The following is a 23,179-nucleotide window of genomic DNA, read 5'->3' on the forward strand; positions in this document are numbered from 1 at the left end:
CACCATGTGGACACTGGTACTAACCCCCCAGTACGGCAGTCTGCATACTGTGTGTTCTTCTATATGGTTTTAATGTGTTTTTCTACTTATAGATATGCATACGATTTTGACCCCTCGTGGTGTAAAGGGGCAAAACTGATTGGACACATATTCATGTGCTCCTTGTGGCTAATTAATTAGCCACTTTAGATTGCGACTTTGTACTAAATTAACTTTGGACTCCCTTTTCTTTTCTTGCCTGCTTAGTGAGTGTGCTCTGTTCTCTGTATTTTAATCTAGTGGTGCATTATTTTTTGTAATAAAATAAAGCATGTTTTTTGTATCTAAAAATACTCATTGACCCTTCTTGTCTGAAGTGACGCCTTAGGGTAACCATTGAATATATATATATATATATATATATATATATATATATATATATATATATATATATATATATATATTTTTTTTTTTTATGCCGTTCAGCATGTAGTAAAATTGATAAGGCAGTTTTATTCTTCGGGTCAGTACGATTACAGTGATACTTCATTTATATTTTTTTATGGTTTAGTGGTTTTACACGATGAAATCTATTTTATACAAAAAAGAATTGCTTTATTATGGGAGCTATAACTTTTATTTTTCTGCTGATGGACCCGTATGGCGGCTTGCTTTTTGCAAGACAAGATGATGTTTTCAGCTGTACAATTTTTATGTAGATTGGTTTTCTTTATCGCATATTTTTCCACCTTTTCTTCAGCAATATGATGATAAAGCATAGTTTTTTGCCTTGATTTTTTTGTTTTGTTTGTTTTTACGGTGTTCACTGAAGAGGACAGTGGGACAGTTTTATAGGGACTAGTGGGACAGTCAGGTAGTTCCAGAAGAGACTATACCAAATATGTGTACTTTTTATTTTATTTTAACCATAATTAAATGTATTTATTGGATTAATATTTTTTCTTTTTTTTTGTTCTTTATTTTATGGTTTAAAAAAAATATTTTTACAATTTATTAACTTTTTTATACAATTTTACATTGTCCCCAGATGAGACATCAACTGTATAATGACAGATCGCTGATCTAGCTGATCACTGCACCGTATCTATATAGCGGTTTGCGGGAACACAGCTTCTGCGGCCCCGTGTATATACAGCGCAAGTCGGGAAGTGGTTAAACAATGCTGTCTACAAATGAACAATGAGCCAAGTTGTGCCCTTTCAAATACCTGTCTTTTCCTACACAGACAATAGGAGATATTCCTTCTAGTACAGACCATTTGCTAACCCCCCTCTAAACTGAGAATCCAGGAGCTAAGGTGCCAGGATTGACACCTACCTCCAGCAAAAGCCCCTTTGTGCTTACAATTTTGTCAACTTTTGTCACCTAAACATAACTCTACTGCCTGATTGATTTCCCTTATTGAATATTTATTTCCTTCCCACTCTACATGAGTTTTTAGATGATGAAGGAGATATGATTCCAAAGAATAACATTTCCACATAAAAAATAGTTTCTACCCTGTATGAGTTCTTTGATGTTTAACAAGATTTGGTCTCGAACTAAAACATTTCCCACATTCTGAACATGAAAATACCTTTTTTCCTGTGTGAATTTGATGATGCATAACCAAACTTGATTTCTGGTTGAAACATTTCCCACATTCTGGACATGAATATGGCTTCTCTCCTGTGTGAATTCTTTGATGTTTAAGAAGATCTGATCTTTGCATAAAACATTTCCCACATTCTGAACATTTAAATGGCTTCTCCCCTGTGTGACTTCTGTAATGTGTAAGCAAGTGTGACTTATAGTTAAAACATTTCCCACATTCTGAACATGAAAATGGATTTTCTCCTGTGTGTATTCTTTGATGTTTAAGAAGATCTGGCTTCTTGAAAAAACATTTCCCACATTCTGAACATGAATATGGCTTCTCCCCTGTGTGACTTCTGTAATGTGTAAGCAAGTTTGACTTATAGTTAAAACATTTCCCACATTCTGAACATGAAAATGGCTTTTCTCCTGTGTGAATTCTTTGATGTTTAAGAAGATCTGGCTTCTTGAAAAAACATTTACCACATTCTGAACATGAATACGGCTTCTCCCGTGTGTGACTTCTGTAATGTGTAAGAAAGTTTGACTTATGGTTAAAACATTTCCCACATTCTGAACATGAAAATGGCTTTTCTCCTGTGTGAATTCTCTCATGTATAAGCAATTTAGATTGATGTTTAAAATATTTCCCACATTCTAAACAGGAAAATGGTTTCTTCTCTGTGGGAATTATTTGATGTTCAACATCACTTTTTCCGCTTTCATTTTGCTTAACAGACTGTGATGAATCCAAATAGGTGACTGATTGAAAAGGCTCCGATGACTGGTTTTTACTCTGAAGGGCTGGAGGTAGAGCTGGAATAATGGCATGCTTTTCAGAGGTATTCGGTTTGACACCACAGTCATCTGCCAAGAATAAAACTGATTTTATTATTTTTCAATATCAATACCTTATATTTTACATAATTTCTATATACATAATTCTATACAACTCAAAAGTATAATGACACTATGACCTAAGACAGGGGTGAGCCACCTGTTCACATATCCCATGGTACTGAACCTCTAAAGTACAATCGACAAACATAATACACAAATGTAGAAAATTTTGAAGCAATAAAGGGAGGATTAAAAGTAAACTTTATTACGTTACAATCGATAGCAACAGATAAAAATATACACCATAAAAACATGTAAGATTCTTAAAGGGGTATTCTCAGCTCTGATCATCTATCCCAATATGTAGTAGGTGTAACAATAATAATATGTCCAAATAAAATGTCCAATTAAAATGTGGTATAATTCTTCTGACTCGCTATGTTGCTCACCCCAAGTGCAGGGCATGGCATTAGCTTAGGTGTCCATGGTTACTACCACTCATATAGTGACCGTTAGATGCTAGTGATCATAACCATGGATGTCTAAACTACTGCAATGCCCTGGATATGGGCAGAGAATCAGGAAAACTATACCATATTTATAATTGGAGGCATTTGCTATTATTAATACACATATTATATTTTGGGATAGGATCTTGGAAATGGGAGTACCCCCCTTAAGGCCTCCGTCACACATCAGTGTCTCTGGTATGTTGTGACCGTTTTCATATGTACCGGAGACACTTAAACACGTAGACCCATTCAAGTGAATGGATCTGTTCACATGTCAGTGTGTTTCCACGGACTGTGTGTCTGTGGCCAAGGCACGCTGACATGACTGTTTTTTAGCAGCAGCACGGGCCACAAAACATTTAGCACACGTGCACACTGATGACACACAGATAACATCCGTGTGTCATCAGTGTGACACATACCGGCACCTGGGAATCAGTGGTACTGTTCGCGCTGATCCCGGACTCCAGGTGTTAAAGACAGCTCACATCATTATCACAATAACATCACTAAAAAGCTTTGGCAAGTATCCAGAATTGCAGAACGGCGTTGGAAGAAAACGCATTCACAAGATGATTTCACTGCACTCAAACAAGCAACACTAGCATTCAAATCAGCTCTCACCTCTGCTAAACAGACCTACTTCACAACCCTCGTATCTTCCTTATCCCACAACCCCAAACAGTTGTTCAACACTTTTAACTCCCTCCTCTGCCCACCACTGCCCCCTCCGAGTTCCCTAATTGTTGCCGAGGACTTTGCCACGCACTTCAAAAATAAGATAGACTAAGCAAGGCAAGTCTTTGTTGTCCAACCACCACAACCCCTTTGAAGTTATGGGGTTTGGGCATTGGTCTGGCATACACTCTCCAAAATCTCTGAAGGGGAGCTTGCTCATCTTCTCTCCAAATCACGCCTCACCACTTGTGCACTTGACCCCATCCCAACTCCTCTCCAACCTCACCACCACACTAATCCCATCCCTAACCCATCTCTTCAACCTTTCACTAACTTCTGGTACCTTCCCTTCTGCCTTCAAACATGCCACAATCACACCTATCCTCAAAAAGCCATCCCTTGACCCAAGCGCTCTGTCCAGCTATCGCCCCATATCTTTGCTCCCATTTGCTTCCAAACTCCTTGAGCAGCATGTCCATGCTGAACTTTCCTCTCACTTTGCATCTAAAGGTACCTTCACAAATAACGATTTTGTTAACCTACAATTATATTAATGTCGGTAAATACCTTTGGGTAGCTTAGTCCTGTGGTAACGCACCCCGACGCGCGTTTCGGACAATTTCCTTCGTCAGGGGTGCGCGTCGGGGTTCGTTACCACAGGACTAAGCTACCCAAAGGTATTTACCAACATTAATATAATTGTAGGTCCCCTCCGTGCACTTTGTACACTTAGCACTTTTTTGGGCTCAGGACTGTTGGAGCATATAAGCACCTTTAGGAGCATATGTTATTTATTTTTGGCACAAAGCATTTTTTTAGCCGGCTTATGATTGCTGGTTATATGCATAGCACTTAGCACTTTTTGGGCTCAGGACTGTTGGAGCATGTAAGCACCTTTAGGAGCATATGTATTTTATTTTTGGCACATAGCACTTTTCAGCAGGGCTTATGATTGCTGGTTACATGCATGCACTTTTTATATATATGCAATCTAATCCTTTTAATATGTTGCACTTTATATTGTGTGAATTGTGAAATATATATTTTTTCATTTATATAGCAAATTTAAAAAGTACAGTTTTCACTTTGGTTCGGGATCTATTGATGTAATATTGGGTTTGCTGTTATTGTACCATTCCTATATGTCCTGTGGTGCGTACTAGTATTTGATTTTATATGATACATGTTTTAATGAATTAATTGTTGCTACTTGAATTGTGTAATAAAAGCAGATTTTTTAACATTATTCCTCGTGTGGTGCTAATCTCTGGTGTGTCTATGATCAGGGTGTTTGGGCTGTTTTACTCCACGTGGTGGTGGTAATCACACAATTGCAGAGTACCTGGAATTGATATATAATTTAATTTGGATCCAAACAGATATATAATACATCTCCTGACATTGTGTGGTACTTCTGTGTTTTAATATTATACAGTCAGTGCGGGTAGCTGACGGCGGGGGACGTGACAGACATCGGAATGTGAGTATGTAGTGTTTTTTTTTTTTACCTTTACAATGGTAACCAGGATAAATATCGGGTTACTAAGCACGGCCCTGCACTTAGTAACCCGATGTTTACCCTGGTTACCCAGGGACATCGGCATAGTTGAAGACAGTTTCAACGATGCCGAAGTCGTTCCCCTGATCGTTGGTCGCTGGAGAGAACTGTCTGTGTGACAGCTCCCCAGCGACCACACAACGACTTACCAACGATCACGGCCAGGTCGTATCACTGGTCGTGATCGTTGGTAAGTCGTTTAGTGTAACGGTACCTTAACTCTCTCTTCAACAACCTACAATCTGGCTTCCGTCCCCACCATTCCACTGAGACTGCCCTGACCAAAATTACTAATGACTTACTTACAGCCAAAGCTAACAGACAATCCTCTATACTCCTCCTCCTAGACCTGTCCTCTGCCTTCGACACAGTTGACCACTGCCTCCTACTACAGATCCTCTCTTCTTTTGGTGTCAAAGATGTTGCCCTATCTTGGATCTCCTCTCCTCATACCGTGCCAACCGCACATTTAGCGTTTCCTACTCCCATACTACCTCTTCATCTCGCCCCCTCTCTGTTGGAGTCCCCCAAGGCTCTGTCCTAGGACCCTTACCCTCAATCTATACACTCGGCCTGGGACAACTCATAAGGTCCTATGGCTTTCAGTACCATCTATATGCCGATGACACTCAGATCTACCTCTCTGGCCCAGATGTCACCTCTCTGCATTCCAGAATCCCAGAATGTCTATCGGCCATATCCTCCTTCTTCTCCTCTCGCTTCCTCAAGCTCAATGTGGACAAATCTGAACTCATTATCTTTCCTCCATCACGCATATCTTCCCCATATCTTCACACTTTCCCCTGTCCCCAAAATCCGCTGCCTCGTAGTAACCCTGGCCTCTGCCCTGTCCTTCAAACCGCCCATCCAAGCTCTCGCCACCTCCTGTCGCCTCCAGCTCAAAAATATTTCCAGAATCCGTCCTTTCCTCAACCCACACTCTGCCAAAATGCTTGTGCATGCCCTAATCATCTCCAGCCTCGACTACTGCAACATACTCCTCTGTGGCCTACCTTCTAACACTCTCGCACCCCTCCAGTCCATCCTTAACTCTGCTGCCCGACTAACTAATCTCTCTCCTCGCTACACTCCTGCTTCACCTCTTTGCAAATCCCTTCACTGGCTCCCAATTTCCCAGCGTATCTAGTTTAAATTACTAACACTGACCTACAAAGCCATCCATAACCTTTCTCCTCTGTATATTTCCACACTAATCTCTCAATATCTTCCCTCACGTAATCTCCGGTCCTCCCAAGACCTCCTCCTTTCCTCTACGATTATTTGCTCCTCAATCGCCTCCAAGACTTCTCCCGAATATCACCCATCCTCTGGAATTCAGTGCCCCAACTGTTGTGAATTCCGCTCTTGGGCTCCCTCCGGTGGTTGTGAGTGGCACCTTTGTGAGTTCTGCTCTTGGGCTCCCTCTTGTGGTTTCAAGTGGTATGGCTGCTCCTTGGATTTAGCTGTCTGCAGCTGCTTCCACTGATTTCTTTTCTGCTCGGCTATTTATGCTTGGCTCTTTCCTTCAGCCAGTGCCACTTGTAAATGGTTACTGGTTGGATTCACATCTCTTTGGATTTCCCTGTTATCCTGACCAGTTCAGCAAAGCTAAGTTCTTGCTTGCTCTTTTCTGTCCACAGATTGTAGACTTATCCGTTCTGTGCTTTCTATGTTTGTCCAGCTTATCAGTATGAATTAATTCTGTCTTGCTGGAAGCTCTGGGAAGCAGATTTACCCTCCACACCTTTAGTCAGGTGTGGAGATTTTTGTAAACTCTGCGTGGATTTTTGTAGTGTTTTATACTGACCGCACAGTATTCCATCCTGTCCTATCTAGCTAGCTAGACTGGCCTCCTGTGCTCATCCTGGTTTCATTCTGTGTATGTCTTTTCCCTCTCCACTCAGTCATTATTTGTTGGGGGCTAATCTATCCTTTGGGGATTTTCTCTGAGGCAAGATAGTTTTCCTGCTTCTATCTTTAGGGGTAGTTAGCTCTTAGGCTGTGACGAGGTGCCTAGGGAGAGTTAGGAGCATACCACGGCTACTTCTAGTGTTGTGTTGAGCTTAGGGACTGCGGTCAGTACAGATACCACTTCCTAAAGAGCTCGTTCCATGTTGCTCCTAAACCACCGCATCATAACACCCAACACATCCGGTTATCCACTACTTTTGGATCCTTCAAAAGAAACCTGAAAACCCACCTCTTCAAGGAAGCTTACAGCCTGTAAAGACCACACAGCAACCTCAACACTAGGGTTGAGCGACCTTGACCTTTTTGGAGTCGAGCCGTGTTTTGCGAAACCCGACTATCTTAGAAGTCGAGTCGAGTGGAATCGGCCGATTATCGCGAAAAGTCGGGTATCGCCCGACACACGAAACCCAATGCAAGTCAATGGGGGAGCATAGTCGGCAGTGAGTGGAGGCCAGGAAAACATCTACACTGCCCATTTTAATGGCAAAAACATCCATTCTTGTTACTGAAGCTTGTCAATCGTAATTTACCTTATAATAATTGGAAGGCATTTGAAATTGGGGGTCATTTGGCTAAAGTTGTGGGGGGTAGGGCTGGTTCAAGTAATTAGTGGGCCCAGGAAATCTGGAACACGTCACGGCAGTGGAGCAGGGAGAGGTAAGTATTTAAACTTTGCAAGTGCTGTGATCCTGAGCAAGCAGGGGGACCCACTGGCACAGGGCCCCTCAAAGTACAGCGGTGTGTTTGCACGGCGGGGGCGCCTCCCACCGGCAGCAACACTTTTGCGTACTATGAGAGGCCCTGTGCCAGTGACGTCGCCAACTAGTATTCCTCCCCCCACCTGATGAAGGAACCTGCACTTTCATCTGCACCTTCCTCTTTGTCCCCGTGTAAGGTGGTATGGTATGCGGGAAGAGGAACCTGACTTTCAGCAGGGTCACAATCTTGCTGTGTAGCGTGCACGGGGAATGTTGCGTTATGGGTCAATGTACCAGCAGACTCATCTATCACTGGCTGGGCAATGGGCAGGATGAGGAGGAAACACAGATATAGGCCCAAAAGAATAAAGTGGGCTAAATGCAGTTCAAAATTGGTAACACAGGACTAACCAGGGGGCATTGCAGTGGAGGACAACTGGAATGAGAGGCTGACACAGAGAGTAGGCCCAAATCAGTAAGTAGTCGAAATGCAGTTCAAAATTGGCAACCGTAGTAAACAGGCGGCACAGCTTTGTTCAGTGGAGGAGAACAGCAAGGAGTGGCAGACACCGATAGTAGGCCCCAACCCAACTAGTAGGCCAAATGCAGTCTAACATTAACAACTACTTAACGAGAGCCTGAAAATGGAATTTCAGGACAGGAAACCAGGAGAACAGCAAGGAGCAGCAGACACTGTTAGTAGGCCCCAAACCAACTAGTACGCCAAATGCAGTTGTTCCATTTAACCACTATTTAACAAGAGCCTGAAGATAGAAGCTCAGGAAAGGCAACCTGGAGAACACCTTGGAGTGGAACACACCGTCTCTACACCCCATACCCAATTTGTAGGCCTAATGCAGTGTAGTTTCCAACAACTACTAAACGAGAGCATTAAGATCGAAGCAATGGCGAGGAAACCTGGGGAACACCTTGGAGTGGAACACACCATCTCTCTACACCCCATACCCAATTTGTAGGCCTAATGCAGTGTAGTTTTCTACAACTACTAAACGAGAGTCGGAAGACCGAAGCAATGTGGACGAAACCTGGGGAACACCTTGGAGTGGAACACACCATCTCTCTACACCCCTGTTATGTTTGCTAATGACAGGTGTTATGAAGGCAATCCAGAAACACAGTGTGCTTAGCAATCAGAGCGCACACAGTGATCTGACAAATACCCAAAAATACAAGAACGAGCTCTGAGACGTGGAAACTCTGTAGACTGCACACCTGATCCTATCCTAAACACAACTAAAAGCGGCTGTGGATTGCGCCTAACAACTACCTAGGCAACTCGGCACAGCCTAAGAAACTAGCTAGCCTGAAGATAGAAAAATAGGCCTGACTTGCCCCAGAGAAATTCCCCAAAGGAAAAGGCAGCCCCCCACATATAGTGACTGTGAGTAAGATGAAAAGACAAAACGTAGGGATGAAATAGATTCAGCAAAGTGGGGCCCGATATTCTAGGACAGAGCGAGGACAGTAAAGCGAACTTTGCAGTCTACAAAAAACCCTAAAGCAAAACCACGCAAAGGGGGCAAAAAAAAACCCACCGTGCCGAACTAACGGCACGGCGGTACACCCTTTGCGTCTCAGAGCTTCCAGCAAAACAAAAGACAAGCTGGACAGAAAAAAAACCACAAAAAAGCAAAAAGCACTTAGCTATACAGAGCAGCAGGTCACAGGAACAATCAGGAGAAGCTCAGATCCAACACTGAAACATTGACAAGGAGCAAGGATAGCAGCATCAGGCGGAGTTAAGTAATGAAGCAGTTAACGAGCTCACCAGAACACCTGAGGGAGGAAGCTCAGAAGCTGCAGTACCACTTGTGACCACAGGAGTGAATTCAGCCACAGAATTCACAACAGTACCCCCCCCTTGAGGAGGGGTCACCGAACCCTCACCAGAGCCCCCAGGCCGACCAGGATGAGCCGCATGAAAGGCACGAACAAGATCGGAAGCATGAACATCAGAGGCAAAAACCCAGGAATTATCTTCCTGAGCATAACCCTTCCATTTAACCAGATACTGGAGTTTCCGTCTAGAAACACGAGAATCCAAAATCTTCTCCACAATATACTCCAATTCCCCCTCCACCAAAACCGGGGCAGGAGGCTCAACAGATGGAACCATAGGTGCCACGTATCTCCGCAACAACGACCTATGGAATACATTATGTATGGGAAAGGAGTCTGGGAGGGTCAAACGAAAAGACACAGGATTGAGAACCTCAGAAATCCTATACGGACCAATAAAACAAGGTTTAAATTTAGGAGAGGAAACCTTCATAGGAATATGACGAGAAGATAACCAAACCAGATCCCCAACACGAAGTCGGGGACCCACACGGCGTCTGCGATTAGCGAAAAGTTGAGCTTTCTCCTGGGACAAGATCAAATTGTCCACTACCTGAGTCCAGATCTGCTGCAACCTATCCACCACAGAATCCACACCAGGACAGTCCGAAGACTCAACCTGTCCTGAAGAGAAACGAGGATGGAACCCAGAATTACAAAAAAATGGAGAAACCAAGGTAGCCGAGCTGGCCCGATTATTAAGGGCGAACTCAGCCAACGGCAAAAAGGACACCCAATCATCCTGGTCTGCAGAAACAAAACATCACAGATATGTTTCCAAGGTCTGATTGGTTCGTTCGGTCTGGCCATTAGTCTGAGGATGGAAAGCCGAGGAAAAGGATAGGTCAATGCCCATCCTACCACAAAAGGCTCGCCAAAACCTTGAAACAAACTGGGAACCTCTGTCAGAAACAATATTCTCAGGAATGCCATGCAACCGAACGACATGCTGAAAGAACAAAGGTACCAAATCAAAGGAGGAAGGCAATTTAGCCAAGGGCACCAGATGGACCATTTTAGAAAAGCGATCACAGACCACCCAAATGACTGACATCTTTTGAGAAACGGGAAGGTCAGAAATGAAATCCATCGAAATATGTGTCCAAGGCCTCTTTGGGACTGGCAAGGGCAAAAGCAACCCACTGGCACGAGAACAGCAGGGCTTAGCCCTAGCACAAATCCCACAGGACTGCACAAAAGTACGTACATCCCGTGACAGAGATGGCCACCAGAAGGATCTAGCCACTAACTCTCTGGTACCAAAGATTCCAGGATGACCAGCCAACACCGAACAATGAAGTTCAGAGATAAGTTTATTAGTCCACCTATCAGGGACGAACAGTTTCTCTGCTGGACAACGATCAGGTTTATTCGCCTGAAATTTTTGCAGCACCCGCCGCAAATCAGGGGAGATGGCAGACACAATGACTCCTTCCTTGAGGATACCCGCTGGCTCAGATAAACCCGGAGAGTCGGGCACAAAACTCCTAGACAGAGCATCCGCCTTCACATTTTTAGAGCCCGGAAGGTACGAAATCACAAAGTCGAAGCGGGCAAAAAATAACGACCAACGGGCCTGTCTAGGATTCAAGCGCTTGGCAGACTCGAGATAAGTCAAGTTCTTATGATCAGTCAATACCACCACGCGATGCTTAGCTCCTTCAAGCCAATGACGCCACTCCTCGAATGCCCACTTCATGGCCAGCAACTCTCGATTGCCCACATCATAATTACGCTCAGCGGGCGAAAACTTCCTGGAAAAGAAAGCACATGGTTTCATCACTGAGCAATCAGAACCTTTCTGTGACAAAACCGCCCCTGCTCCAATCTCAGAAGCATCAACCTCGACCTGGAACGGAAGAGAAACATCTGGCTGACAACACAGGGGCAGAACAAAAACAACGCTTCAACTCCTGAAAAGCTTCCACAGCAGCAGAAGACCAATTAACCAAATCAGCACCCTTCTTGGTCAAATCGGTCAATGGTTTGGCAATGCTAGAAAAATTACAGATGAAGCGACGATAAAAATTAGCAAAGCCCAGGAACTTTTGCAGACTTTTCAGAGATGTCGGCTGAATCCAATCCTGGATGGCTTGGACCTTAACTGGATCCATCTCGATAGTAGAAGGGGTAAAGATGAACCCCAAAAATGAAACTTTCTGCACACCGAAGAGACACTTTGATCCCTTCACAAACAAAGAGTTAGCACGCAGGACCTGAAAAACCATTCTGACCTGCTTCACATGAGACTCCCAATCATCTGAGAAGATCAAAATGTCATCCAAGTAAACAATCAGGAATTTATCCAGATACTCACGGAAGATGTCATGCATAAAAGACTGAAACACAGATGGAGCATTGGCAAGTCCGAACGGCATCACTAGATACTCAAAATGACCCTCGGGCGTATTGAATGCAGTTTTCCATTCATCTCCTTGCCTGATTCTCACCAGATTATACGCACCACGAAGATCTATCTTAGTGAACCAACTAGCCCCCTTAATCCGAGCAAACAAGTCAGATAACAATGGCAAGGGATACTGAAATTTAACAGTGATCTTATTAAGAAGGCGGTAATCAATACACGGTCTCAGCGAACCATCCTTCTTGGCTACAAAGAAGAACCCTGCTCCCAGTGGTGATGACGATGGGCGAATATGTCCCTTCTCCAGGGATTCCTTCACATAACTGCGCATAGCGGCGTGTTCGGGCACGGATAAATTAAATAATCGACCTTTAGGGAATTTACTACCAGGAATCAAATTGATAGCACAATCACAATCCCTATGCGGAGGTAGAGCATCGGACTTGGGCTCTTCAAATACATCCTGATAATCAGACAAGAACTCTGGGACCTCAGAAGGGGTGGATGACGAAATCGACAAAAATGGAACATCACCATGTACCCCCTGACAACCCCAGCTGGATACCGACATGGAATTCCAATCCAATACTGGATTATGGGTTTGTAGCCATGGCAACCCCAACACGACCACATCATGCAGATTATGCAACACCAGAAAGCGAATAACTTCCTGATGTGCAGGAGCCATGCACATGGTCAGCTGGGCCCAGTATTGAGGTTTATTCTTGGCCAAAGGTGTAGCATCAATTCCTCTCAATGGAATAGGACACCGCAAAGGCTCCAAGAAAAACCCACAACGTTTAGCATAATCCAAATCCATCAGATTCAGGGCAGCGCCCTAATCCACAAACGCCATGACAGAAAACGACGACAAAGAGCATATCAAGGTAATGGACAGAAGGAATTTGGACTGTACAGTACCAATGACGGCAGACCTAGCGGACCGCTTAGTGCGCTTAGGACAATCAGAAATAGCATGAGTGGAATCACCACAGTAGAAACACAGACCATTCAGACGTCTGTATTCCTGCCGTTCAACTCTAGTCATAGTCCTATCGCACTGCATAGGCTCAGGTTTAACCTCAGGCAGTACCGCCAAATGGTGCACAGATTTACGCTCGCGCAAGCGTCGACCGATCTGAATGGCCAAAGACAAAGACTCATTCAAACCAGCAGGCATAGGAAATCCCACCATGACATCCCCAAGAGCCTCAGAGAGACCCTTTCTGAACAAAGCTGCCAGCGCAGATTCATTCCACTGAGTGAGTACTGACCATTTCCTAAATTTCTGACAATATACTTCTATATCATCCTGACCCTGGCACAAAGCCAGCAAATTTTTCTCAGCCTGATCCACTGAATTAGGCTCATCGTACAGCAATCCGAGCGCCAGGAAAAACGCATCGACACTACTCAATGCAGGGTCTCCTGGCGCAAGAGAAAATGCCCAGTCTTGAGGGTCGCCGCGCAAAAAAGAAATAATAATCAAAACCTGTTGAATAGGATTACCAGAAGAATGAGGTTTCAAGGCCAGAAATAGCTTACAATTATTTTTGAAACTTAGAAACTTAGTTCTATCTCCAAAAAACAAATCAGGAATAGGAATTCTTGGTTCTAACATAGATTTCTGATCAATAGTATCTTGAATTTTTTGTACATTTATAACGAGATTATCCATTGAAGAGCACAGACCCTGAATATCCATGTCCACACCTGTGTCCAGAATCACCCAAATGTCTAGGGGAAAAAAAAAAAGTGAACACAGAGCAGAAAAAAAAAAAAATGATGTCAGAACTTTTTCTTTCCCTCTATTGAGAATCATTAGTTAGGCTCCTTGTACTGTTATGTTTGCTAATGACAGGTGTTATGAAGGCAATCCAGAAACACAGTGTGCTTAGCGATCAGAGCGCACACAGTGATCTGACAAATACCCAAAAATACAAGAACGAGCTCTGAGACGTGGAAACTCTGTAGACTGCACACCTGATCCTATCCTAAACACAACTAAAAGCGGCTGTGGATTGCGCCTAACAACTACCTAGGCAACTCGGCACAGCCTAAGAAACTAGCTAGCCTGAAGATAGAAAAATAGGCCTGACTTGCCCCAGAGAAATTCCCCAAAGGAAAAGGCAGCCCCCCACATATAATGACTGTGAGTAAGATGAAAAGACAAAACGTAGGGATGAAATAGATTCAGCAAAGTGGGGCCCGATATTCTAGGACAGAGCGAGGACAGTAAAGCGAACTTTGCAGTCTACAAAAAACCCTAAAGCAAAACCACGCAAAGGGGGCAAAAAAAAAAACCCACCGTGCCGAACTAACGGCACGGCGGTACACCCTTTGCGTCTCAGAGCTTCCAGCAAAACAAAAGACAAGCTGGACAGAAAAAAAACCACAAAAAAGCAAAAAGCACTTAGCTATACAGAGCAGCAGGTCACAGGAACAATCAGGAGAAGCTCAGATCCAACACTGAAACATTGACAAGGAGCAAGGATAGCAGCATCAGGCGGAGTTAAGTAATGAAGCAGTTAACGAGCTCACCAGAACACCTGAGGGAGGAAGCTCAGAAGCTGCAGTACCACTTGTGACCACAGGAGTGAATTCAGCCACAGAATTCACAACACACCCCATACCCATTTTGTAGGCCTAATGCAGTGTAGTTTCCAACAACTACTAAACGAGAGCATGAAGATCGAAGCAATGGAGAGGAAACCTGGGGAACACCTTGGAGTGCAACACACCATCTCTCTACACCCCATACCCAATTTGTAGGCCTAATGCAGCGTAGTTTCCAACAACTCAACTACTAAACGAGAGCATGAAGATCGAAGCAATGGAGTACTGTGTCCAGTTTTGGGCACCGGTGCTCAGGAAGGATATAATGGAACTAGAGAGAGTACAAAGGAGGGCAACAAAATTAATAAAGGGGATGGGAGAACTACAATACCCAGATAGATTAGCGAAATTAGGATTATTTAGTCTAGAAAAAAGACGACTGAGGGGCGATCTAATAACCATGTATAAGTATATAAGGGGACAATACAAATATCTCGCTGAGGATCTGTTTATACCAAGGAAGGTGACGGGCACAAGGGGGCATTCTTTGCGTCTGGAGGAGAGAAGGTTTTTCCACCAACACAGAAGAGGATTCTTTACTGTTAGGGCAGTGAGAATCTGGAATTGCTTGCCTGAGGAGGTGGTGATGGCGAACTCAGTCGAGGGGTTCAAGAGAGGCCTGGATGTCTTCCTGGAGCAGAACAATATTGTATCATACAATTATTAGGTTCTGTAGAAGGACGTAGATCTGGGTATTTATTATGATGGAATATAGGCTGAACTGGATGGACAAATGTCTTTTTTCGGCCTTACTAACTATGTTACTATGTTACTATGTTACAATGGAGAGGAAACCTGGGGAACACCTTGGAGTGGAACACACCATCTCTCTACACCCCATACCCATTTTGTAGGCCTAATGCAGTGTAGTTTCCAACAACTACTAAACGAGAGCATGAAGATCGAAGCAATGGAGAGGAAACCTGGGGAACACCTTGGAGTGCAACACACCATCTCTCTACACCCCATACCCATTTTGTAGGCCTAATGCAGTGTAGTTCCCAACAACTACTAAATGAGAGCCTGAAGATAGAAGCTCAGGAAAGGCAACCTGGAGAACACCTTGGAGTGTAACACACCATCTCTCTACACCCCATACCCAATTTGTAGGCCTAATGCAGTGTAGTTTTCTACAACTACTAAACGAGAGTCGGAAGACCGAAGCAATGTGGACGAAACCTGGGGAACACCTTGGAGTGTAACACACCACCTCTCTACACCCCATACCCAATTTGTAGGCCTAATGCAGCGTAGTTTCCAACAACTACTAAACGAGAGCATGAAGATCGAAGCAATGGTGAGGAAACCTGGGGAACACCTTGGAGTGCAACACACCATCTCTCTACACCCCATACCCAATTTGTAGGCCTAATGCAGCGTAGTTTCCAACAACTACTAAACGAGAGCATGAAGATCGAAGCAATGGAGAGGAAACCTTGGGAACACCTTGGAGTGGAACACACCATCTCTCTACACCCCAAACCCATTTTGTAGGTCTAATGCAGTGTAGTTTCCAACAACTACTAAACGAGAGCATGAAGATCGAAGCAATGGAGAGGAAACCTGGGGAACACCTTGGAGTGCAACACACCATCTCTCTACACCCCATACCCAATTTGTAGGCCTAATGCAGCGTAGTTTCCAACAACTACTAAACGAGAGCATGAAGATCGAAGCAATGGAGAGGAAACCTGGGGAACACCTTGGAGTGGAACACACCATCTCTCTACACCCCATACCCATTTTGTAGGCCTAATGCAGTGTAGTTTCCAACAACTACTAAACGAGAGCATGAAGATCGAAGCAATGGAGAGGAAACCTGGGGAACACCTTGGAGTGCAACACACCATCTCTCTACACCCCATACCCATTTTGTAGGCCTAATGCAGTGTAGTTTCCAACAACTACTAAACGAGAGCCTGAAGATAGAAGCTCAGGAAAGGCAACCTGGAGAACACCTTGGAGTGTAACACACCATCTCTCTACACCCCATATCCAATTTGTAGGCCTAATGCAGTGTAGTTTTCTACAACTACTAAACGAGAGTCGGAAGACCGAAGCAATGTGGACGAAACCTGGGGAACACCTTGGAGTGTAACACACCATCTCTCTACACCCCATACCCAATTTGTAGGCCTAATGCAGCGTAGTTTCCAACAACTACTAAACGAGAGCATGAAGATCGAAGCAATGGAGAGGAAACCTGGGGAACACCTTGGAGTGCAACACACCATCTCTCTACACCCCATACCCAATTCGTAGGTCTAATGCAGCGTAGTTTCCAACAACTACTAAACGAGAGCATGAAGATCGAAGCAATGGAGAGGAAACCTGGGGAACACCTTGGAGTGGAACACACCATCTCTCTACACCCCATACCCAATTTGTAGGCCTAATGCAGTGTAGTTTTCTACAACTACTAAACGAGAGTCGGAAGACCAAAGCAATGTGGACGAAACCTGGGGCACACCTTGGGGCGGCAGACACCGTTAGTAGGCCCTACCAAAGTTGTACCCCCAATGCAGTTTTAAAATTCCTAGAGGCTGAAAACAAGACTATTGACGCTCAGCTTTTTTCAAAGGAACACAGCTGAATTGAGTGGCGCAGACAGACACAGGTAGTAGGCCTTAAACCAAAAATGTGGCTCACTGCAGCTTAAAAAAGTTACAGGGGTACACAGGCAGCATTGCTCTGGGCAGTGGAGGACAATTTCAATAGTGGACCGCAGACAGACTTTGTACGCCTACTATTAAAATAAGGATGCTCTATGCAATTAAAAATAGGTTCCAGGGGTCCACGGGCAGCAGTGGTCTGGTCAGTGGACGAGTATTGGAAGGAGGGACCGCAGACAGGCGTAGTAGGCCTAACATAACAAAATTAGGCTGTAGACACTTTAAAATTGGTTCCAGGGGTACACGGGCAGCAGTGGTGTGGTCAGCGGAGGAAAATTTGAATTAGGGACTGCAGACAGACTTTGCAGGCTGTCCCCTGTGGACCATGCATCCAACACATTAACCCAGTGCGCCGTAATGGACACGTAACTTTTTTGTGGACATGCCTACTGGTCCATGCGTCTCTTGTCAGGTGCACCTTTCTACTGTTTGATTGCCTGAGTGCTATGACAATGCAGACTTTTTCATGCCGCTGGAGGGCTGGGATGGCTTTTCTCGCAAAAGAAATGTCGACTGGGTAGCTTGAACCGTGGTACAGCGTAGTTCATCTGGGCTTTCTAAATATAAAACAAAGAAAAAAAGGAGGCTCCATGCACTTTCAGCTGGGTTCCAGGGGTACACGGCCAGCATTGGTCTGGTCAGTGGAGAACTATTGGAAGGAAGGACCGCAGACAGGCTTCGAAGGCCTAACATAAAAAAATTGGGCTGGCTGTAGGCAATTTTAAATTGGTTCCAGGGGTACACGGGCAGCAGTGGTCTGGTCAGTGGAAGCCTAGTGGAAGGAGTGACCGCAGACAGGCATCGAAGGCCTAACATAATAACAGATGGCTGTAGGCAATTTTAAATTGGTTCCAGGGGAACACGGGCAGCAGTGGCCTGGTCAGTGTAGTAGTAGTAGAAAGAACGGACCGCAGACAGGCTTCGAAGGCCTAACATAAAAAAATTAGGCTGGCTGTAGGCAATTTTAAATTGGTTCCAGGGGAACACGGGCAGCAGTGGTCTGGTCAGTGGAGGCCTAGTGGAAGGAGTGACCGCAGACAGGCATCGAAGGCCTAACATAATAACAGATGGCTGTAGGCAATTTTAAATTGGTTCCAGGGGAACACGGGCAGCAGTGGCCTGGTCAGTGTAGTAGTAGTAGAAAGAACGGACCGCAGACAGGCTTAGAAGGCCTAACATAAAAAAATTGGGTTGGCTGTAGGCAATTTTAAATTGGTTCCAGGGGTACACGGGCAGCAGTGGTGTGGTCAGTGGAGGCCTAGTGGAAGGAGTGACCGCAGACAGGCATCGAAGGCCTAACATAATAACAGATGGCTGTAGGCAATTTTAAATTGGTTCCAGGGGAACACGGGCAGCAGTGGCCTGGTCAGTGTAGTAGTAGTAGAAAGAACGGACCGCAGACAGGCTTCGAAGGCCTAACATAAAAAAATTGGGCTGGCTGTAGGCAATTTTAAATTGGTTCCAGGGGAACACGGGCAGCAGTGGTCTGGTCAGTGGAGGCCTAGTGGAAGGAGTGACCGCAGACAGGCATCGAAGGCCTAACATAATAACAGATGGCTGTAGGCAATTTTAAATTGGTTCCAGGGGAACACGGGCAGCAGTGGCCTGGTCAGTGTAGTAGTAGTAGAAAGAACGGACCGCAGACAGGCTTCGAAGGCCTAACATAAAAAAATTGGGTTGGCTGTAGGCAATTTTAAATTGGTTCCAGGGGAACACGGGCAGCAGTGGCCTGGTCAGTGTAGTAGTAGTAGAAAGAACGGACCGCAGACAGGCTTCGAAGGCCTAACATAAAAAAAATGGGTTGGCTGTAGGCAATTTTAAATTGGTTCCAGGGGAACACGGGCAGCAGTGGCCTGGTCAGTGTAGTAGTAGTAGAAAGAACGGTCCGCAGACAGGCTTCGAAGGCCTAACATAAAAAAATTGGGTTGGCTGTAGGCAATTTTAAATTGGTTCCAGGGGAACACGGGCAGCAGTGGCCTGGTCAGTGTAGTAGTAGTTGAAATAACGGACCGCAGACAGGCTTCGAAGGCCTAACATAAAAAAATTGGGCTGGCTGTAGGCAATTTTAAATTGGTTCCAGGGGTACACGGGCAGCAGTGGTCTGGTCAGTGGAGGCCTAGTGGAAGGAGTGACCGCAGACAGGCATCGAAGGTCTAACATAATAACAGATGGCTGTAGGCAATTTTAAATTGGTTCCAAGGGGAACACGGGCAGCAGTGGCCTGGTCAGTGTAGTAGTAGTAGAAAGAACGAACCGCAGACAGGCTTCGAAGGCCTAACATAAAAAAATTGGGCTGGCTGTAGGCAATTTTAAATTGGTTCCAGGGGAACACGGGCAGCAGTGGTCTGGTCAGTGGAGGCCTAGTGGAAGGAGTGACCGCAGACAGGCATCGAAGGCCTAACATAATAACAGATGGCTGTAGGCAATTTTAAATTGGTTCCAGGGGAACACGGGCAGCAGTGGCCTGGTCAGTGGAGTAGTAGTAGAAAGAACGGACCGCAGACAGGCTTCGAAGGCCTAACATAAAAAAATTGGGTTGGCTGTAGGCAATTTTAAATTGGTTCCAGGGGAACACGGGCAGCAGTGGCCTGGTCAGTGTAGTAGTAGTAGAAAGAACGGACCGCAGACAGGCTTCGAAGGCCTAACATAAAAAAATTGGGTTGGCTGTAGGCAATTTTAAATTGGTTCCAGGGGAACACGGGCAGCAGTGGCCTGGTCAGTGTAGTAGTAGTAGAAAGAACGGACCGCAGACAGGCTTCGAAGGCCTAACATAAAAAAATTGGGTTGGCTGTAGGCAATTTTAAATTGGTTCCAGGGGAACACGGCCAGCAGTGGCCTGGTCTGCGGAGGATGATTGTAATGAGTGTCTGCCAGTTAGTAGTCCAAAACAATACCTAAATGTGAATGTCTCACATTAAAATCCAGCGAAAACACTAAAGGGTGCAATCTTTAGGTACAGGGGTGGGATCCTCTGCGTTGTTTCTGACCTACTAATTTGGCACAAAGTTTTTACTTTGGTAAATAGAGGACACTGCCCCTGACTATGTTAAGTACCATTATACATGTCAACACAATGGTATTGTCAGTGGCAGGAATGGAAGGATGTCAGCGCATAGTCTAAACATTGGTGGAAGTGTGAGAGATAATTGTGGAAGTGGCAGAGCAATGTTTGACCTGGGGGTGGGTGAACTCTTGTGGACGGCGGTACAGGCCCAGGGCCCCTCATTTACAACAGTGTGTCTGACGTTGGGTGCGCACCACCACCGCCAGAGACAGTTTCTTGTACTATGAGGGACCCAGTGGCAGTGCTGTCGACCAAAAGCGGGCACACCCACCTCTTCAGACAAACAGCGGGTGCTTGCGCCAAGTCACGATACCACGGCCCCGTGTGGGGAGTTTGGCCATTTAGGGAGGTGTAAACATGTCGTATGCTGGACAATCAGCTGCTGCAAATTAAGACATTTGAAAAGTCATTCACAGTAGTCAACAGGCAAGAGCTTTTCATAGGAAAGCTAGGTGTCGCCCGGGCAAGGTGGGGCAAAAGAATTCGAAATCCAGTTGTGGTTCATTTTAATGAATGTTAGATCATCAACATTTTGTGTAGCCAGACGAGTCCTTTTTTCGGTTAATATTGAACCTGCAGCACTGAATACTCTTTCTGATAGGACACTAGCTGCCGGGCAAGCAAGCTCCTGCAATGCATATTCAGCCAATTCTGGCCAGGTGTCTAATTTTGATGCCCAGTAATCAAATGGGAATGACGGTTGAGGGAGAACATCGATAAGGGATGAAAAATAGTTTGTAACCATACTGGACAAATGTTGTCTCCTGTCACTTTCAATTGATGCAGCAGTACCTGTCCTGTCTGCGGTCATAGCAAAATCACTCCACAACCTGGTCAGAAAACCCCTCTGTCCAACGCCACTTCTGATGTGTGCACCCCTAACACTCCTGGTCTGCTGCCCCCTGGAGCTCGTGTGAGAACGATCACGGGCGCTGTGTGCTGGGAATGCCTGAAGCAAACGGTCAACAAGAGTTGATTGTTTTGTTGCTAATATTAGTTCCAAGTTCTCATGTGGCATAATATTTTGCAATTTGCCTTTATAGCGAGGATCAAGGAGGCAGGCCAACCAGTAATCGTTATCGTTCATCATTTTAGTAATGCGTGTGTCCCTTCTGAGGATACGCAAGGCATAATCCGCCATGTGGGCCAAAGTTCCAGTTGTCAAATCTGCGGTTGTGCTTGGTTGAGGTGCAGTTGCAGGCAAATCTACGTCACTTGTGTCCCTCAAAAAACCAGAACCCGGCCTTGCCACGCCACCAATTTCCTTCATCATTAAAAATATACTCATCCCCATCATCCTCCTCGTCCTCCACCTCCTCTTCGCCCGCTACCTCGTCCTGTACACTGCCCTGACCAGACAATGGCTGACTGTCATCAAGGCTTTCCTCTTCCTCTGGTGCAGACGCCTGATCCTTTATGTGCGTCAAACTTTGCATCAGCAGACGCATTAGGGGGATGCTCATGCTTATTATGGCGTTGTCTGCACTAACCAGCCGTGTGCATTCCTCAAAACACTGAAGGACTTGACACGTCTTGTATCTTCAACCACTGCACACCCGACAACTCCATGTCTGCCATCCTACTGCCTGCCCGTGTATCTGTATCCTCCCACAAAAACATAACAGCCCGCCTCTGTTCGCACAGTCTCTGAAGCATGTGCAGTGTTGAGTTCCACCTTGTTGCAACGTCTATGATTAGGCGATGCTGGGGAAGGTTCAAAGACCGCTGATAGGTCTGCATACGGCTGGAGTGTACAGGCGAACGGCGGATATGTGAGCAAAGTCCACGCACTTTGAGGAGCAGGTCGGAGAAACCAGGATAAGTTTTCAATAAGCACTGCACCACCAGGTTTAAGGTGTGAGCCAGGCAAGGAATGTCTTTCAGTTGGGAAAGGGAGATGGCAGCCATGAAATTCCTTCCATTATCACTCACTACCTTGCCTGCCTCAAGATCTACTGTGCCCAGCCACGACTGCGTTTCTTCCTGCAAGAACTCGGACAGAACTTCCGCGGTGTGTCTGTTGTCACCCAAACACTTCATAGCCAATACAGCCTGCTGACGCTTGCCAGTAGCTGCCCCATAATGGGACAACTGGTGTGCAACAGTGACAGCTGACGATGTAGTGGTTTGGCGACTGCGGTCTGTGGAAGAGCTCTCGCTTCTGCAGGAGGACGAGGAGGAGGAGGAGGGGGTGCGAACGCCTACAGCCAACTGTTTCCTAGACCGTGGGCTAGGCACAACTATCCCGAAACTATCCACCACATTCACCCAGTGTGCCGTAATGGACACGTAACGTCCCTGGCCATGCCTACTGGTCCATGCATCTGTAGTCAGGTGCACCTTTGTACTCACAGATTGCCTGAGTGCATGGACGATGCGTTGTTTAACATGCTGGTGCAGGGCTGGGATGGCTTTTCTGGAAAAAAAGTGTCGACTGGGTAGCTCGTAGCGTGGTTCAGCGTACTCCATCAGGGCTTTGAAAGCTTCGCTTTCAACTAACCGGTAGGGCATCATCTCTAACGAGATTAGTCTAGCTATGTGGGCGTTCAAACCCTGTGTACGCGGATGCGAGGATAAGTACTTCCTTTTTCTAACCAGAGTCTCATGTAGGGTGAGCTGGACTGGAGAGCTGGAGATCGTGGAACTAGCGGGTGTGCCGGTGGCCATGGCAGACTGAGAGACTGTTGGAGACGGTATTGTTTCCGCCGGTGCCCTAGATGCAGTATTTCCTCCTACAAAACTGGTGATTCCCTGACCCTGACTGCTTTGG

General features: G+C 45.5%; 1 protein-coding gene across 2 annotated transcripts in view; it reads right to left on the minus strand.

The window, feature by feature from the left end:
• Positions 1–474: 474 nt before the first annotated feature.
• LOC138666902 (zinc finger protein OZF-like) overlaps positions 475–23,179 on the minus strand; it is a 111,291-nt gene continuing 88,586 nt past the window's right edge. For both annotated transcript variants that reach the window (XM_069755082.1, XM_069755081.1), the window contains exon 7: positions 475–2,442. In XM_069755082.1, the coding sequence (XP_069611183.1) occupies positions 1,496–2,442 (947 nt within the window). In that variant the 3' untranslated portion in view covers positions 475–1,495. The remainder of the gene's footprint in view (positions 2,443–23,179) is intronic.

The sequence above is a fragment of the Ranitomeya imitator genome, chromosome 2 (assembly GCF_032444005.1).
Source record: "Ranitomeya imitator isolate aRanImi1 chromosome 2, aRanImi1.pri, whole genome shotgun sequence".
Classification (NCBI taxonomy): domain Eukaryota; kingdom Metazoa; phylum Chordata; class Amphibia; order Anura; family Dendrobatidae; genus Ranitomeya; species Ranitomeya imitator.